This window comes from Mixophyes fleayi, chromosome 3, assembly GCF_038048845.1.
Source record: "Mixophyes fleayi isolate aMixFle1 chromosome 3, aMixFle1.hap1, whole genome shotgun sequence".
NCBI lineage: Eukaryota > Metazoa > Chordata > Amphibia > Anura > Limnodynastidae > Mixophyes > Mixophyes fleayi.
In genome coordinates this window covers 145,642,609-145,657,727 of record NC_134404.1, presented here as the reverse complement: position 1 = coordinate 145,657,727, position 15,119 = coordinate 145,642,609, and the positions used below count along the sequence as shown (strand labels likewise).

At 37.4% G+C, this 15,119-nt stretch overlaps 1 protein-coding gene across 1 annotated transcript in view; it reads right to left on the bottom strand.

Annotated features, from left to right (window-relative positions):
• Positions 1 to 8,373: 8,373 nt before the first annotated feature.
• LOC142142516 (uncharacterized) overlaps positions 8,374 to 15,119 on the bottom strand; it is a 43,990-nt gene continuing 37,244 nt past the window's right edge. Inside the window, exon 4 of the mRNA XM_075200402.1 lies at positions 8,374 to 9,172. Coding sequence (XP_075056503.1) covers positions 9,023 to 9,172 — 150 coding nt within the window. The 3' untranslated portion in view covers positions 8,374 to 9,022. The remainder of the gene's footprint in view (positions 9,173 to 15,119) is intronic.

Sequence of the window (15,119 nt, the reverse complement as noted above, 5' to 3'; positions counted from 1 at the left end):
ATCTTTAGTGTCTTTAATTCAGGTTCAGCTAATGAATAAATCTGACCAAAAGGAATAGCAGCCCCAGGTAATAGGTCAATGGGACAATCATATGGTCGATGGGGTGGTAATTTGTCAGCATTTTGTTTGTTACAGATATCTGCAAAATCCTGATATTGAACAGGCAATTGTTCTTCCACAGAAGAGGGGGACACTGAGATCTGATTCTCTTTTTGTACAAGAGGGACCACATTGATAGTATTTTGAAACGTTAGGGTTTGAGACTCCCCATTAATGGCTGGGTTATTGTTAGTGAACCACGGGAGACCCAAAATTATGGGGAAATTTGGAGAAGAGATGAGAAAAAAAGTGAGTTCCTCCTTATGATTGGGTTCTATCATCAGGGACATAAGTTCTGTCTCATGTGTGATGGGACCAGAATTCAGAGGGGATCCATCAACTGTCTCCATTAATACAGGAGTCTTTCTTTCTTGAAATACAATATGGTTTTGTTTAGCAAAATCTATATCCATGAAATTTCCATTGGCTCCTGAATCCAGCATTGCCATGGTTGAAATAATTTGAGAGTTTACCTCAAGTTGTATTGGAATTGAAAAATGATTCTTTATTCTTCTGTTCTCTCTTTCAAATATAGACAGTGAAGAGATTTGAGGAATAATAGCATTCAGTTGATGTGAACAGCAAGAAATAATAGATTCCTGGTCAGAATCTTTAGGTTCCATCAATGTAGCAACTGTCTTACAAGGTCGTTGTGAACAATTAGATACATAATGTCCAGATTTACCACAATACAAACAGAGATTTTCTTGTCGTCGTTGATCTCTTCTTTCAATACAAATCTGTTTGCGAATGGTATCTATTTGCATTGGCTCAGACTCCTCAATTTGTTGTGTTGCAGGAGTACCAGAGTAATTTGATATTGCTGGTTCTAGATAATTAGGACGAGTCCACATGGAGCCCCATCTATCTTGTTTCCTCTCCATTTGACGAGCATCAATACGAATACAATGTTTAACAAAGGCTTCAAATTCAGTGGGTGCATCAGCTCTAGATAATTCATCTTTAATAAACTCAGATAACCCCTTTCGATAAACAGACAGCTTAGCCGCCGAATTCCAATCAGTGTCCAAGATCCATCTTCGGAAATCAGAGGTGTATTCAGCCACTAAACGTCTTCCCTGATGCATCTTTAATAAAACTGACTCAGCAGTAGCATTTCGATTTGAATCATCAAATATCTGATTCATTGCATCCATAAAATTAGAAAGATCTTGTAATATTGGACTTTTTGCTTCTATCAAAGGAGAAGCCCATGCCAAGGCATCATCTTTCAACAATAAAAGAATACAACGTACTTTTTGTACATCAGTCAAAAAATAAGTAGGATGTAAATCAAAATGCATATTACATTGATTAATAAAACCTCTGTATTTTTTACGATCACCTGAGAATCGAGCCGGAGGTAATGGGAGTGTGGGCTGATGTACTGCGGCTGAAGGTGCTACAGCATTAACTTCTTGAAGCCGCATCTGTAGTTCTGTAATAACTCCATTTTGTAGCGTTATTTGATCTTTGAGTTCATGAACATTTATTTGCAACTCAGTTACCTGTTGGTGTTGCAGTGTACACTGAGTCTCAATTTCTTGAAATTTTACATGAAATTCCTGTAGTTGTCTTGAAGCAGAATGCATGTGGAAACTCAGATCTGAAAGTTGCTGTAAAGCAGATGGTTCTGTCCCAGCGGGGTCCGTCATTTTAAGCACGAGTATCCTGTCACACTTCTGGTATCACAAACGGAACCCAATAGCCAGGTATTTCTGAATTCAACAAGATTTATTTTGGTATATAAATAAATCTCCAGTGTCCAACAAATAAAGTCCAAAGTCACAAGAGGATAGAAGTCTGGTGGAAGTATCAAGTACTTGTAGTCCAAATCACAAAGAAGCAAGGTTCTGTGGAAGCATCTGGGTCAGATACAAACACAATACTCGTGCAAAGGCTTAATAACAGGAAGTGCCTTTTCTAGGCCCAAACAGGAAATGGGAATCCAAGATGGAATCTTTATGAGACAGTCCCGGCCATCTTGGATAAGGGCTATTGTAAGGGCAAGTTCATAACAGAGATCCAAGATGGAAACTTCATGAGGCAATCACGGCCATCTTGAATGAGGGCAAATCTAAGGGCAAGTACATAACAATGAGCTTGCATAAAACACATTCTCTCTCTTCCTCTTGTTACATCAAAACACACACTACACAAAGCAATACTGACCGTACACCCATATACACTTTCTGTCTTACAGCATATACACTAGTATGTGTATATATATATTGTGACAAAGGGAGGCATTTATCTGACAATATGCAAAGAAAACATACAAGCAGAGTAAGACATTGGCGCAGTTATGCAACTAGATTCAGGTTAAACCAAGTAAAGACCTATGTGTAGTTTAAAGTTGGTTAACTTACATGATTTAAAAGCTGCTTCCTCTCAGCAAACAGACAGGGTGTGTCTGTTAGTTGAAACATAGCCAGTGATAGGCGTTTTCTCTTAAAGAGAAGGTGGGTGTGTCACCTGTCCATCGAGCTAAGGCTGGGGGAGGAGTATCATGTATAAAAGCTTGTTTGTGCCATTTGTTCACTGAGACCAACGCTGGGAAAGCTGGCTGGTCCTAAGAGAGAGCTGGTCTATGTATAGCTAGCGTTTAGGGTCTCCATGATTGCTGTGCAAGTATACGGTGTCAAAACATTTACCATCCTGACAATAAAGCACCATAAAAAGGAAGAAGTTGTTCGCGTGTGCTTCTGCAGTAGCGGGCTCTTTCCACAATATATATATATATATATATATATATATATATATATATATTGTGGCAATGGGAGTGGAGAGCTAACAGTCTGCAGGTAAAAGGCTGCAAACCAAGTTATATACAGGTGTAGCACTGTGCTTAAGTTCAGTTATGTACAGGTCAGAGACATGTGATAAGGTAGATGTAACATGTGATTTACTTACATGCTTTAACATGTTTGTTTCCACAGCTAGCAGCAGAGCTGATAATGCTGGCTGTACTGAATAGGCGTTACAGAGCACCTTAGGGGACTTCCTTTAAAGACAAGGTGGGAGTGTCGCCTGTCCGTCACCCAAGCCTGTGGGAGGAGACCTTGTGTATTTAAGCTTGAGTTATGCTCTTGTTAGAGGTGACTGATGCTGAACTAGTTGGTCAGCCAGTAGTAAGCTGGTCTGTGTCTAGTAAGCAGTAGGGTCACCAGGAGGTGCAAGCAAAAGGGGTTGCTTGCTGGTGTCATCCAGACAGAAGAATTGCCATTTATTGTGATGCAAACAATAAATATATTTGATTTAAAATAAGACGTTTTTAGTGCCACGAGAAGGGGGCATTTTGTTAATAATATATATATATATATATATATATATATATATATTTATATTTATAATTATACACAGACAATGGAAACCCTAAACTTAAATATACAAATAAGGATTGCTAAAGTATGGATTAATACTAATAACAACAACAGCAACAGAATAGGATATTATATACCCACTTTTGAAATAACATCATGTGCCTGTTCAATCTTTAATGTATTCTCTGTATACATTTATGTATTGTATGTTTGATTATCTTTGTAAAGTAAAAGACTTGTACCTTTCCGCCTGCTTTGTATGTTAAGATAACTGGAATGAATAGGAGGAATGGATGTTTATATAGATAATGCAGTATAGTGAGGTAAATAATAGATTGGTATTTATTTAGAGATTAACACATAAAGGCTATCTGACGTGGAGGTCAATAGATGTGTAATACTTAGGCGATATATATATGTAGCCTTGTCAAACACAGGGATCTCGTAAGTAGCTCTTACGGATTTCTAGTTGGGATGCGTAAGCATAACAACTGAGATACCTTGTTTATGGTTGGCATGGTACAAGGCGAAAGCTCAAAAGGTTGTGTAAAATAATGCCTCTAAAGTACATCTGAGATGTCACGAGTGCGTATTATTCAACGTGACTAAAATAGCGAAAAAGACGCCTTATATCCCAATAATTAATTAGATTAGTTATTAATAAAATCAAAGGTATTGTATCATTATTGTGGCGGAACATAGGATCCTATAACAGATATCATCTACACTTCTTCGTATTTCCCAATAAATATGTCAAGAACAATTAAACTGAAAATGTATATAACCCCCTTATAGGTAAATGTGATGTGGTAATTTTTTTATATACTATTTCTTGATGTACACAGGAGTATAATTAACAATATAAAAGTATTATTAAAAAAGCTTTCAATACCTTAAATTTCGTATACCTGTGTTATTTATTGTTGTATTTTTTTTTATTTCACACAGTATGTTTCATTTATATACATATTTGTATATGTTATGCTACTTTGTTAGCTCAGCTGCAGGCAAAGTAAAATATCAGCTTGACTCCAATGTGTGATCTCAGTAGTAAAATTCTAAATTAAAAATTGTTTCTCATAATAGACCATAATGTTTCTATAATATCTCATGTAATATATGTCCTTCGATTCAAACTCTTATAAAGAGAAATTTGCAGTGACCGAAAGAAGCAAAAATTGGAAGGAGGGAGTCTGGCAGCCAGTGCAAGAGGGAGCCAGGGAGTAGTACTGAGCTGCCAAGTGAAGCACGGAGGCAGTGTTGAAAGGTGAGGAGGATGAACATAGTAATGACAAGGTGTCATTGGGGACAAAAGTTACAGGGGCAAAATTAAGTTTGCTGTGCCATAGAGATTGGACAGGGCACATTGAGGAGGAATCACCAGGGACATAACAGCACAAAGAGCAATAATAACTTTCCCACTTTGTTTCCAATCCAACAGGAAAACTTCAGTTGGTATCCTTTACTACATTGTTCTCACATAGCCTCAATTGCAATACACTTTGTAATCCCATAGAGTGGATGGTATTGTGTTGGAGGCTGCATAGTAGAATATGTTACTGCAATACATGCAGATATACTAGCGCCTTCTTTCTTCAGATTCTGCTTCCACTATTAGCAGTTTCATTTGCTTTCATGGTACACACATGTACAACCCAGTCATCTGCAGAAATGTTTATTTACATATGTAACACTCATACTATTACTAGAATCCATTTTCACCCACGTAATTTTATTTTTATGCCTTAACAGAAAAAGTGTAATTGTGCTTTAATATGAAAGTAGACACAAAGACCAACCTTAGTTTACATGTTTTACATTTCTAATTTTATCTTTTTATTTAAAACTATAAACTCAAGCCACTCTCTTAAAAACCAATCCTGGATGGCAACTTTTGACCTGGAAGGATAGTCCAACAAATTGATCAAGTGTGTGCCACCACCAGAGGATAAAGAGCTAAAGCACAGAGGAGCTGTGCCTAGCACTAGACCACTCTCCAACCCTATCCATTCCATTTGTGGCCATCACCTCTGCTGTCACTTGCCAGTAGCCAGTGTACTGACCCTTTAGCATGGTGGTGCACCTTACAGAGATGTTACTCCCAGAACCTCTAAAATGAGGAAAGGGGATGTATAGTAACCATACTCTAGATACAACAGATGGACAAGATGTAGAGAGAAAAGTTGGATTGGTGTATCATTTGTATACAGGTGAAATATATACAATAGAAGAATAATAGATTGCCAAGAGAGGACACTTAGTCCTACACCACTTCCCATTCTCTGAGTCTTATGGAATCTTAACGGGAAGTGGAATTGTGAGACACAACCAGAGGTAGTAATTCTGTCTACCAGAGATAGTACCCAATCTTAAATATACAATGAAATGCAGGAAAGGATAATGTACTAGAGGCCAGGATAGTAAAGGGGTTTGTAACAGTACAAAATTATCAACAGTGTCATGCTAGATTATAATTGAGATAATCTTATATTAGTTTTGGTGATGGGTGTGTGGTAGTGCAGAGGGGTGGGGCCAGCTCCAGGGTATTGCAGCCACAATGGGTCAAACAGATGCCCACTATGAAAGTCTAAGGAAGCACATAAAAGAGATTTGAAAACAATATTATTGTTTAGATTATCAATGGTAATGTTGAATCCCCCATATTAAAGGTAGGATTGGCAAGAGCAATAAAGTAGATAGCCATACAGAAAACTTGTCAATGAATCTTTTTTTACAGAGATGTAGAGCCAGAGGGTCCGTAAATGACACTGATCTGCAGAATGCAAGAATGAGGAAAGGAATAAGTGATAAGATACAGTTCAAAATGTGTAACGTACAGAAAGAGGAAAGCTCACATTATTACCCGGCTCTTTACTAAATATGTGAGTAAAATAGAAGCCACTATAAGTAGGAAAAGTTGCAGAAAAGACAATGCCTCAAGAGGAAAGTCAGGTTTCTATAATAACTAGAAAATTGATGGATGAGATTGGGAATGCCAGAGGCCATAAGAATAGTAAAAGTTGGGTTTGGGTTGGGTAGGAAGAAAAAGTCAGTTTGTGCCTAATTTTAAAATACAGAGTAAGGCAATTTAGTTTGAACCAGAGATAAGCCTTAGGGCTAGATTTACTAAAGGGTGGTTTGGTCAAACCGCTGCTTTTTGGCTATTTACTAAAGCCCAAACCACTGTTAAAACAGGCAGATTTGACATTTTTCAAAACCACAACTTTACAACTCACAATCCCGATTTTAATAATGATAAACATACAAACAGCCGAATTTACTAAGACGTGGTTTTCAAAACCGCTGCAAAACAGCCATTCAAATGGCCAAAATAAAAGAGGTGGTTGTGAATGGTGACATTGATCAAACAGCATATTGTTTGAGATATTTTGCCATTCAAAACATAAGAGGAAGCACCATTGACATTTAAATTATTTGGGCGATCATTCTTTTTTGATTAAGGGGCAAGGTTCTGCAATTCATTAAGCTTTGAAGAGCTCTGCTTTTCACAGCAAAGTAGCACCATCTCAGGATGGTGAATTACAGCGGTATGCATCACATATTAATGTAATTGCCTTCTCTTCTTGTCCGCTTCCCTGCTTCTTGCCTCTTCTTTCTTTCTTCTTTGGCTGCCTGACTCCTCTCAGCTTCTCTCCACTGACAGCGTTGTGATGTCACAATGTTGCCAGGAGATGGGCAGACTTTAAAATGCTGTGCTGTGCTACACTGTAGCAGCACCTCAATGCAGACCTGGGGTATGCAGGATGTAGCGTGTGGGTGATATGCCCTGGACGTTCACACCGCCCCAATTAACTTAACTATTAATGTCTTATTCTGAAACATTATTAATGTTTACTGGGCCACAGAACCTGATGCCCTAGGCAGCTGCCTAAAGCTGCCTACTGGTACTAAGATTTTCCTTCTGCAAATGCCACTATCTTGACCTGCAAATCCATGCACTTCCCCATAAAGCCAGGTGCAAATGCATGCAATGTTACAAAAGTAGTTTTGCTTTGTGGTATGAACATTTGCAGTTTGTAGATTGCAATTACAGACAAAAGTAAAGCCTCTCTACTTGTAGAATTTAGCTTGCCTAGAGATGGCCAAAAATTATTTAATAGAATAATATAATCATCTCACTCAGCTGTCCAAGCAATACTGGCCTGGAGCGGTAAGAGTTCATTTAACCGGGTCAGCTTCTGCAGTTGAGCTCATATGTGCACAGTGAAACTCAAGCTTGGGCCTTCATTTGCACTAATGGGGTGAAAAAACCTGCTGCGAAGTGTTCGGCAGCAAAACCCAGCAAAACTTACAGCTGGTGGGGATATTGCCAGCGATAATGATATTGATGGTGGTAACCCTTTCATATATTGGACAAAATAATAACTTAGCTTATCACTGGTGAAAACACCTTTTTTTGCCAGCAATAGGGCACCTTGCCCTTTTACAAATAAGGGTCATAGACACAGCAGTGTTGTCAAATGAGCACATAAAATAAAATTCACTTTTTTTTGTGGCCTTAAAGAATGTTTTGTTTCTTATCCCCCAAAGTTTCTAACATCAATCACCTTTCTTTTGGTTTAATCGAAAAATATGTGTGGGAGTTTGCAGTTTTCAGTTCTGCATTTTCCAGTAAATCTCTGCACTTATAAATCTCCTTGAAAATTCATTTCACAATGAGTCAGAAATGGTCCATTTCAGGTATTACAGGAATTTTACATTATTGTGTAACTCATATTTTTGCATCAAACGTGATGTTGAATTGAGAACACTGAGAACATTAAAGCTTGATAATGTAACCGCAATATTAAAGAACAGACATACAAGGAAATACAATGCTGTTAGAAATATTCATTAATTAGCAGTTTTGTTAGTAACATTTTGGGAATTACAGATCTTCATTACAGCATTATAATGAAGCACATATAAACGTTATGATTTATACAGAATGTGGAAAATAAAAAGTATATTTACTAGCATTACCATTTGGTATAAAATATAAAACAGTAATTCTGATGGTTGTGCTTTTGGTGCATGGGGACATATTTTAATTAATAATTATACTGTTAAAAATTATAACAAATGTATACATTTCTGTTTTATTTATTCTTAATAAAAACATTTCAGTTGTGTAACTTTTTACAAATCTATAAAAAACAACATTTGTCTTAATCCTAATGAAGTTTGAATTTGTATGCTTAGGTGATGGTGCTGCAATTGAGCTATCCCTGTGTATTAACATGAGTTAAGTGCATCTACTTGACTTGGTTTTGGTGGTATTACCCACTAGTATTAGTGAGGGTTTGCCAAAACAGCAAAAGAAGAAAAAAAAAAAAATGGTTAAAAAAAAAACTTTAAAAAAATATATGGACATGCTAAAAGCTTAGACAGTTTTTCTTTTCTTAGCATTATAGGAAAATGTCAATCAAAGATAACTTGTCCACTTTAAACCCTTTAAGAAAGAAACCTTTTCGAATTTTCAGTTCAGATCCATTAGAGAAGGCAGAGTATAATGTAGGTCTTCAACATGCTTTAAATCTAATAGTAAGGCATAATGGCTTCAGTCCTCTATAATATTAAATAAAGCAATTTTAGGCATGTTAGGAATTACTTGGTGTACTTTGTAAGCAATCCAAGAATAGATGGTCTTCTGTCATATCAGGCTCTTCAAGATCAAAGTCTTGGTCCTGAGTTAACTGGTCAATATCTTCATCTGAAGTGGAAGGATGTGTCAAGATGATCCTTGGAATCTGTGGCAAAGGGAAAAATATATTACTTAAGATGTATTTCACTAATTAAAATCTGATAAAATAAGGAATGCACTAATTGACAGTGGCACTGATTGAGTTAAATACCCAGATTGAATCTTAACTACTCTCGGTGATCTTGGCAGGTCACTTTTCTCCTTGTGATACAGTCTTAGCTTGATTGGGTAAGGAAGCTGCCTACAGAATATATATAATTTGTGTACAGTAGACGGCATCCTAATGGACATCGCTGGCTCTGTCCCTAGGTATAAATCCACCAAAACACACAATGGAGGTTAATTATGAAGTGCAAAACAGCTGCTCCGAGTGCGAATTCATCTTTGGACACAATATGAGCCTCTAACTGCACAATTATGCCTACATTTTACCATGGGTGCAGTGGGTTGCAGAGCATGATGACCATATCTGTAGAGGAGCAATAGACTACACAGACAAAGGGGAGGGGGGGTTGACCGGAGTGAAGAAATTAGTAGGTACACCAGTTCATTTCCTTTCGGAGCAGTATAAAAATTAGATTTTATTTTGTGGAGGAGGGGAATTGTAGTGATATAAAGGGGTAGGGGGGTGCATAACCAGGCGTCATGATGTGCATGACAATTACCACTCCAGAGAAGGCGATGAATTCTGCACCAACACACATGTTGGTGGAGATTGGCAAGTAATCATTTTTTTATGGTGAAAATCAAACTTTTTTGAATTTTTCTTTATTTTTTATTATTAGTTTTTATTTAAAAAATCAAGCGCTAGGAGAGTACAATAAAGATAAGTATATAGAGGAAATGGGTCAAAAATGGGAAATTATGTCCAGAAAGTGACTGCACGGATATGCGCCCATACAGATTTGCGCGATTCTGCAACTTAATGCCAGCCTGCTCCTGGAGAAGCAGGATGGAGTATTCTAACAATGGCATGATAATGGCATGTACGTGCAATTGTTAACTGATACAGACTGGGAAAAATATGTATATATGCCTGAGAAAGCTTTATAATTTGCGGGGGGTCAGGGGCAGGTATACATAGCAGTCTCCAGCACCTGTGATCTGCTTGTGATTGGCTGTTTGGCATTGTACCACTGAAACAAATAGTGCTTTCCTCATCGCTTGGGCATATACTATGCTTTTGTGTGTTTAAAGAATTTGTTTTTGCACACAACACGGGGAGTTGTCTCTGCTGTATTAGAAAGGTTATTTAAGTTGTTTTGATGCCTAATAGAGATTATTGTATTCCCAGTATCAATAAGTTGTTATGTAAAAGAATTACATACCAAGAACAGAAGAACAAGCATGTAACAAATGATTGAGGTAAGAGATTAAGAACGGTAATTATGTTCCAAACTATAGTTCTGCTTATGCCCCACACTATATTTATCCTTTTAAAAATCATGTCAGAATTTAAAAGTCATCTAATATGCAGTGAAAATTGCTGAATATTTTTTCCCCCTCTTCTGGTGATAGTGTAAGATTAAGATGAACTTACGCAGTACATTTGGGAAGGGTTTGGGTGATATTAGGTCTTTATACCGAAACAAGATTCTCTCTTATAAATTTGCTTATCTTCCTTATGAAATTGGTCACTATAGAAAGAGACAAAATTTTTAGGGTAGTATTGATAGTAAAGAAATGATATAGACAATGACTATTTATGGAGTATTTATAGAAATCCCGAGATCTGAAATTGCAAGTGCTACTGTGAAAAGAGGAGTAAGTTTGGATTCTCAAACACGTTGCCATTCCAAGCAATTAAGTTTAGATCTGGGATTAGTTTAGATATTCTCGATAGTCAGAAGAGTCAGAATTGGAAGGGCATATCCTCTATGAATGTAGTGGCTTTGACCCACAATCTTAGCGTAGCTAAGATGGCAGGTGTTGTAACGAGAAGCTTTCCAGAATGGGACTAGTAGCCTCTGGTGGGGGGATGCTGATTTTTTTCTGCATCAGCCCTATACTGATCAGCCTGGAGCTTACTTTACAATGACTTGGAACCAAATGCTCATTGTCTCTGTTGTGGTAGAAACTAACAGGGCTGTTGTTTTGGTTTGGATGGGGTAATGCCATTTATTTTGCAAAAATGTTTATTCCTTTGCTTTAAACATTTTAAATTAGGACTGATGCTGATGCCAGAGGGAGGGGTATTTTGCTGCAAATTCCATAATGCGCTTTGACAGACTTAGGTGCATTGCCTGTCACCCATGCTATGCTGCATCAGCTAAAGTAGCACTTCGTTCATGCACCTGCAAAGGAGTGAAAGAAGCCATGAGGGACACAATTATTTAAGTATAAATGTTTATTTCATGTGCACTATCTAGCTCATTAATATGTAACTTTTGATGTATTGTAATGTCAAATAGTACATTTACTTGAGTACTAGTACATACTAGAGCTTAGTCCTGACTGGTATTAGAATTGTCCCAATATGACATGGAAACATCAGCCATCGCGTGTACATTCAAAGTTAAAGGTCGTGGGATTTTAGATGAAAGAGCACAAATGTAGTAGAAATAATGCAATGTGGCACAAAAAATCTTGCCACTTGTATTAATATGACAGTTTAAGCAAAGTGAAAATAATATTCTAAAGGATCTTAGAGAAAACCTTCCTGCTGCATAATAATCATTCATAATAGAACAGCTATTCTGTATTTCAGCATATAACTTACAAATAGGTTTGGCTAAACTTCAAATTACAAGTACAATTTGAATACCCTCCTGCACAACTACATATTGTTAGTTGCTAGGATGACAAATACATGATCAAACAGGGAACTGTACGCTTTGTTCTTATTTGTCTTGGAGATGTAAAACAACTCTGCATCGTAAGACTGTAAACCGTGTAACAATTCTAATATAAAACTAATAGCAGCTATACCTTAGTTACACTAATTCCTGTAATTAAAGAAGTGTATATGTATATAATGTTTTAATGTATAATTTATGATTAATATTCATTATACAACATTTCATGAGTTACACACTCTTTATACAACTGCATTTGTCCACCTTTATTTTCTTTTTCTTTTTAAAGCAAAGGAGTATGTTTTTATTTTTTTATGTAGACTAATTTCATTTTTAAACCATTCAAAATAATTCCCTAAATACTTATTAATTTGTAAATCTAAAGACCAAATGACCTATTGCTTCCAGTTAATATTTAGAAAACAGTGGCCCCTAGTGGCACTCAGGTTCTGCTTTTATATAAGACAAGGCTGAATTCTTCATAGTTATTTATGCTTAGTTATGTTTCAGTTATCCTGATAGTGCAGGAGAATGGTATTGCAGTTTAATTAGTAGAAAAGCATGCTCATTCAGATGCTTATAATGCAGAGAACATCTAATGCTAGGCTTAATATTTGCCATCAATATCCTTTAATTATCCGATAAGTTTATCCAGGTTGCTGTTGCACAAATTGCTAGCTTACGCTGAACATTGTTTTATAGTTGCTGTCATTTGGTAACATAGTTGTAGCATTTGGTAGCATGTTGTGTGAGGAGTACTATATAGAGACATGGGGGCTTATGCTGAGCTTGGCACATGCTTGTCTGCTTAGCGTAAAATATATAAATTTGTAATATGAATTCCATTGTCCGTGTGCAGCTCTGACACTTGTACCTCTTTGCACTGGTAGAGTTTGAACGGGGGTGTGAAGGGACGGTCAAACTCAGATTGAGTACAGTAAGGCGGTGATAGTGTTTTCATCATTGATTGTTCCTATATTAGATACATTTGTATTTTAGAATAAGCTTTTTGCTACTTTCATTCGATTGTGAGATGGAAGATTATCCCTGCGGTATTATACAGGGTTTTTTATTTAAATCAAACCAAACAGTTAATGACTTTTCACTATCAAGCCAATGTTAAAATAACATTACTTTTGTTCATGACCTATTTTGTTGTAAGCATATCTGATCTACCTCTGACATAAAGTTGGCTTATATACTACTGGTGCAGAGCTGGATGCATATTGAGACGTGTCTGATTGGATGTATATACTTTATTTTTACATGTGTTTGATTTTAGTGGGGGGTTTTAACACATGGGTGTACAACTCAGCATCAAGCCTACAACTCCTACCCAACACAAAATGGCCTCATGAAATACAATTCTAATGCACTCACTACAGACATATATGTTAAACCACTCAACATGACATGAACATGATTACAAAATAATTATATTAAACTATATAAAACATAGGACTCTACACCTTACCAGAATGACCTGACAACTGGATAGGATTATAATAAAATTCTATTACACTCTGTACAGACTAATGTGATAGGACACTATACCTACCCAACATGACCTAACCACTGAACCTTTAAACAATTCTATTACACTGTATACAAGAATAGTATCCAACATGAGAACTGTGCATTGTCATAATTGCATTCACTAATATCTCAGTGTTAAGTATAGAACAGGGAGAATCTATTAGTGATCAATTTAGTAAATAGTTGTGGAAATAGCTGAAAATGTTTTCACTGGTTTTAAACACTCAAGATCGCTTCAAAACTAGTGAGATGAGTGGGGTGTATGGAGCTTTTCCTATTCATTTCAATATGGTTTACAGACTGTGTGTTACCTCATTGAAATAATAGTAATACCCAGTGATCAGTAAGACAAGCTCCAGTACTAAATAAATAAATAATCAGACAAGTCCTCAACAGCCACCTCAGTCAGCTTGGTTGCTTGTGGTTGGCTGGTGGAGAAGGAGAGTTTCAGGAATTACTTGCTTTGATCATTCGGCAACGTGCAGTATCAGTGAGGGGATGTGTTGCTTCATATGGGGTTTTTACATTTTTTATTTTCTCATTCGAACTAAGATGGATCAAGAATAAATATTTTATTTTAGATTTAATAAAGTTGCAAACAAGGATGAGTCTTTTAGTCAGTTAAATTGAGCTTGTGATTTCACTGCTGTTTGATTTCAAGTGCTGTTTGTTTAAAGTGTTGAGTTAGATCCAGTAAGGAGTTGAATCCAGGAAGGGGTTTAATCTGGTAAGTGGCTAGCAAAGGTTAGTACTCTCAAGTTCACTGTAGGCTATAAGAAGTTAGGTTAGCCATAATAAGATGAGTGGTAGCAGGCTTGATGATCTCACTCAATGCATATCTTGTCATATGTATGCACACTTGGAGCAAGTGTTCCAAGGTTTATACCTCTGTGAGAAATGTTAGCAATTGTTCTTTTTGGAAGCCCAGGTAACTGATCTAAAGCAGACCATTGCAACATTGAGAGACATTGCCAACCTGGAGCAAAATTTACAGCTCACCGTTGATGCGTTAGCTGAGCAGGGTGGAGCAGAGACAGAGGAGAATACACAGGTAGGCAGCTGGGTAACAGTTACTAGGGGTAGCAGAGGGAGGAAGAGGCAGGCCAGTTCTGAGCTAAGCAATCCCAGCAGATTTGCCAGATTGGATGAAGATACTGTGGAAGGCAGTTCAGAATTGGTAGCGTTGGATGAGACTGCTTCCTCAAGCAACCAGGGAAATGGTCTCTCCAGCATAGAGGGGACCGAAGTTACTCAGGGATCCATGCAGATTGTGGTGGTAGGGGATTCAATTATTAGGAAAGTAGATAGGGCAATCTGTTACTGGGACCGTGCATGCCGAACAGTGTGTTGTCTCCCGGGTGCTCGGGCTCGGCATATTGCGGATCGGGTGGACAGATTGTTGGGAGGGGCTGGGAATGACCCAGCGGTTTTGGTGCATGTTGGCACCAATGACCGAGTTAGAGGAAGAAGGGGTGTCCTAAAGAATGATTTCAAGGACATAGGTCTCAAACTTAAGGCAAGGACATCCAAGGTAGTATTTTCGGAAATACTATCTGTGCCACGCGCTAGTCCAGGGAGGCAGCGGGAGGTTAATGCGTGGCTACAAGTTTGGTTTAGGAAGGAGGGTTTTGGATTCTTAGAGCACTGGGCTGATTTCTCGGT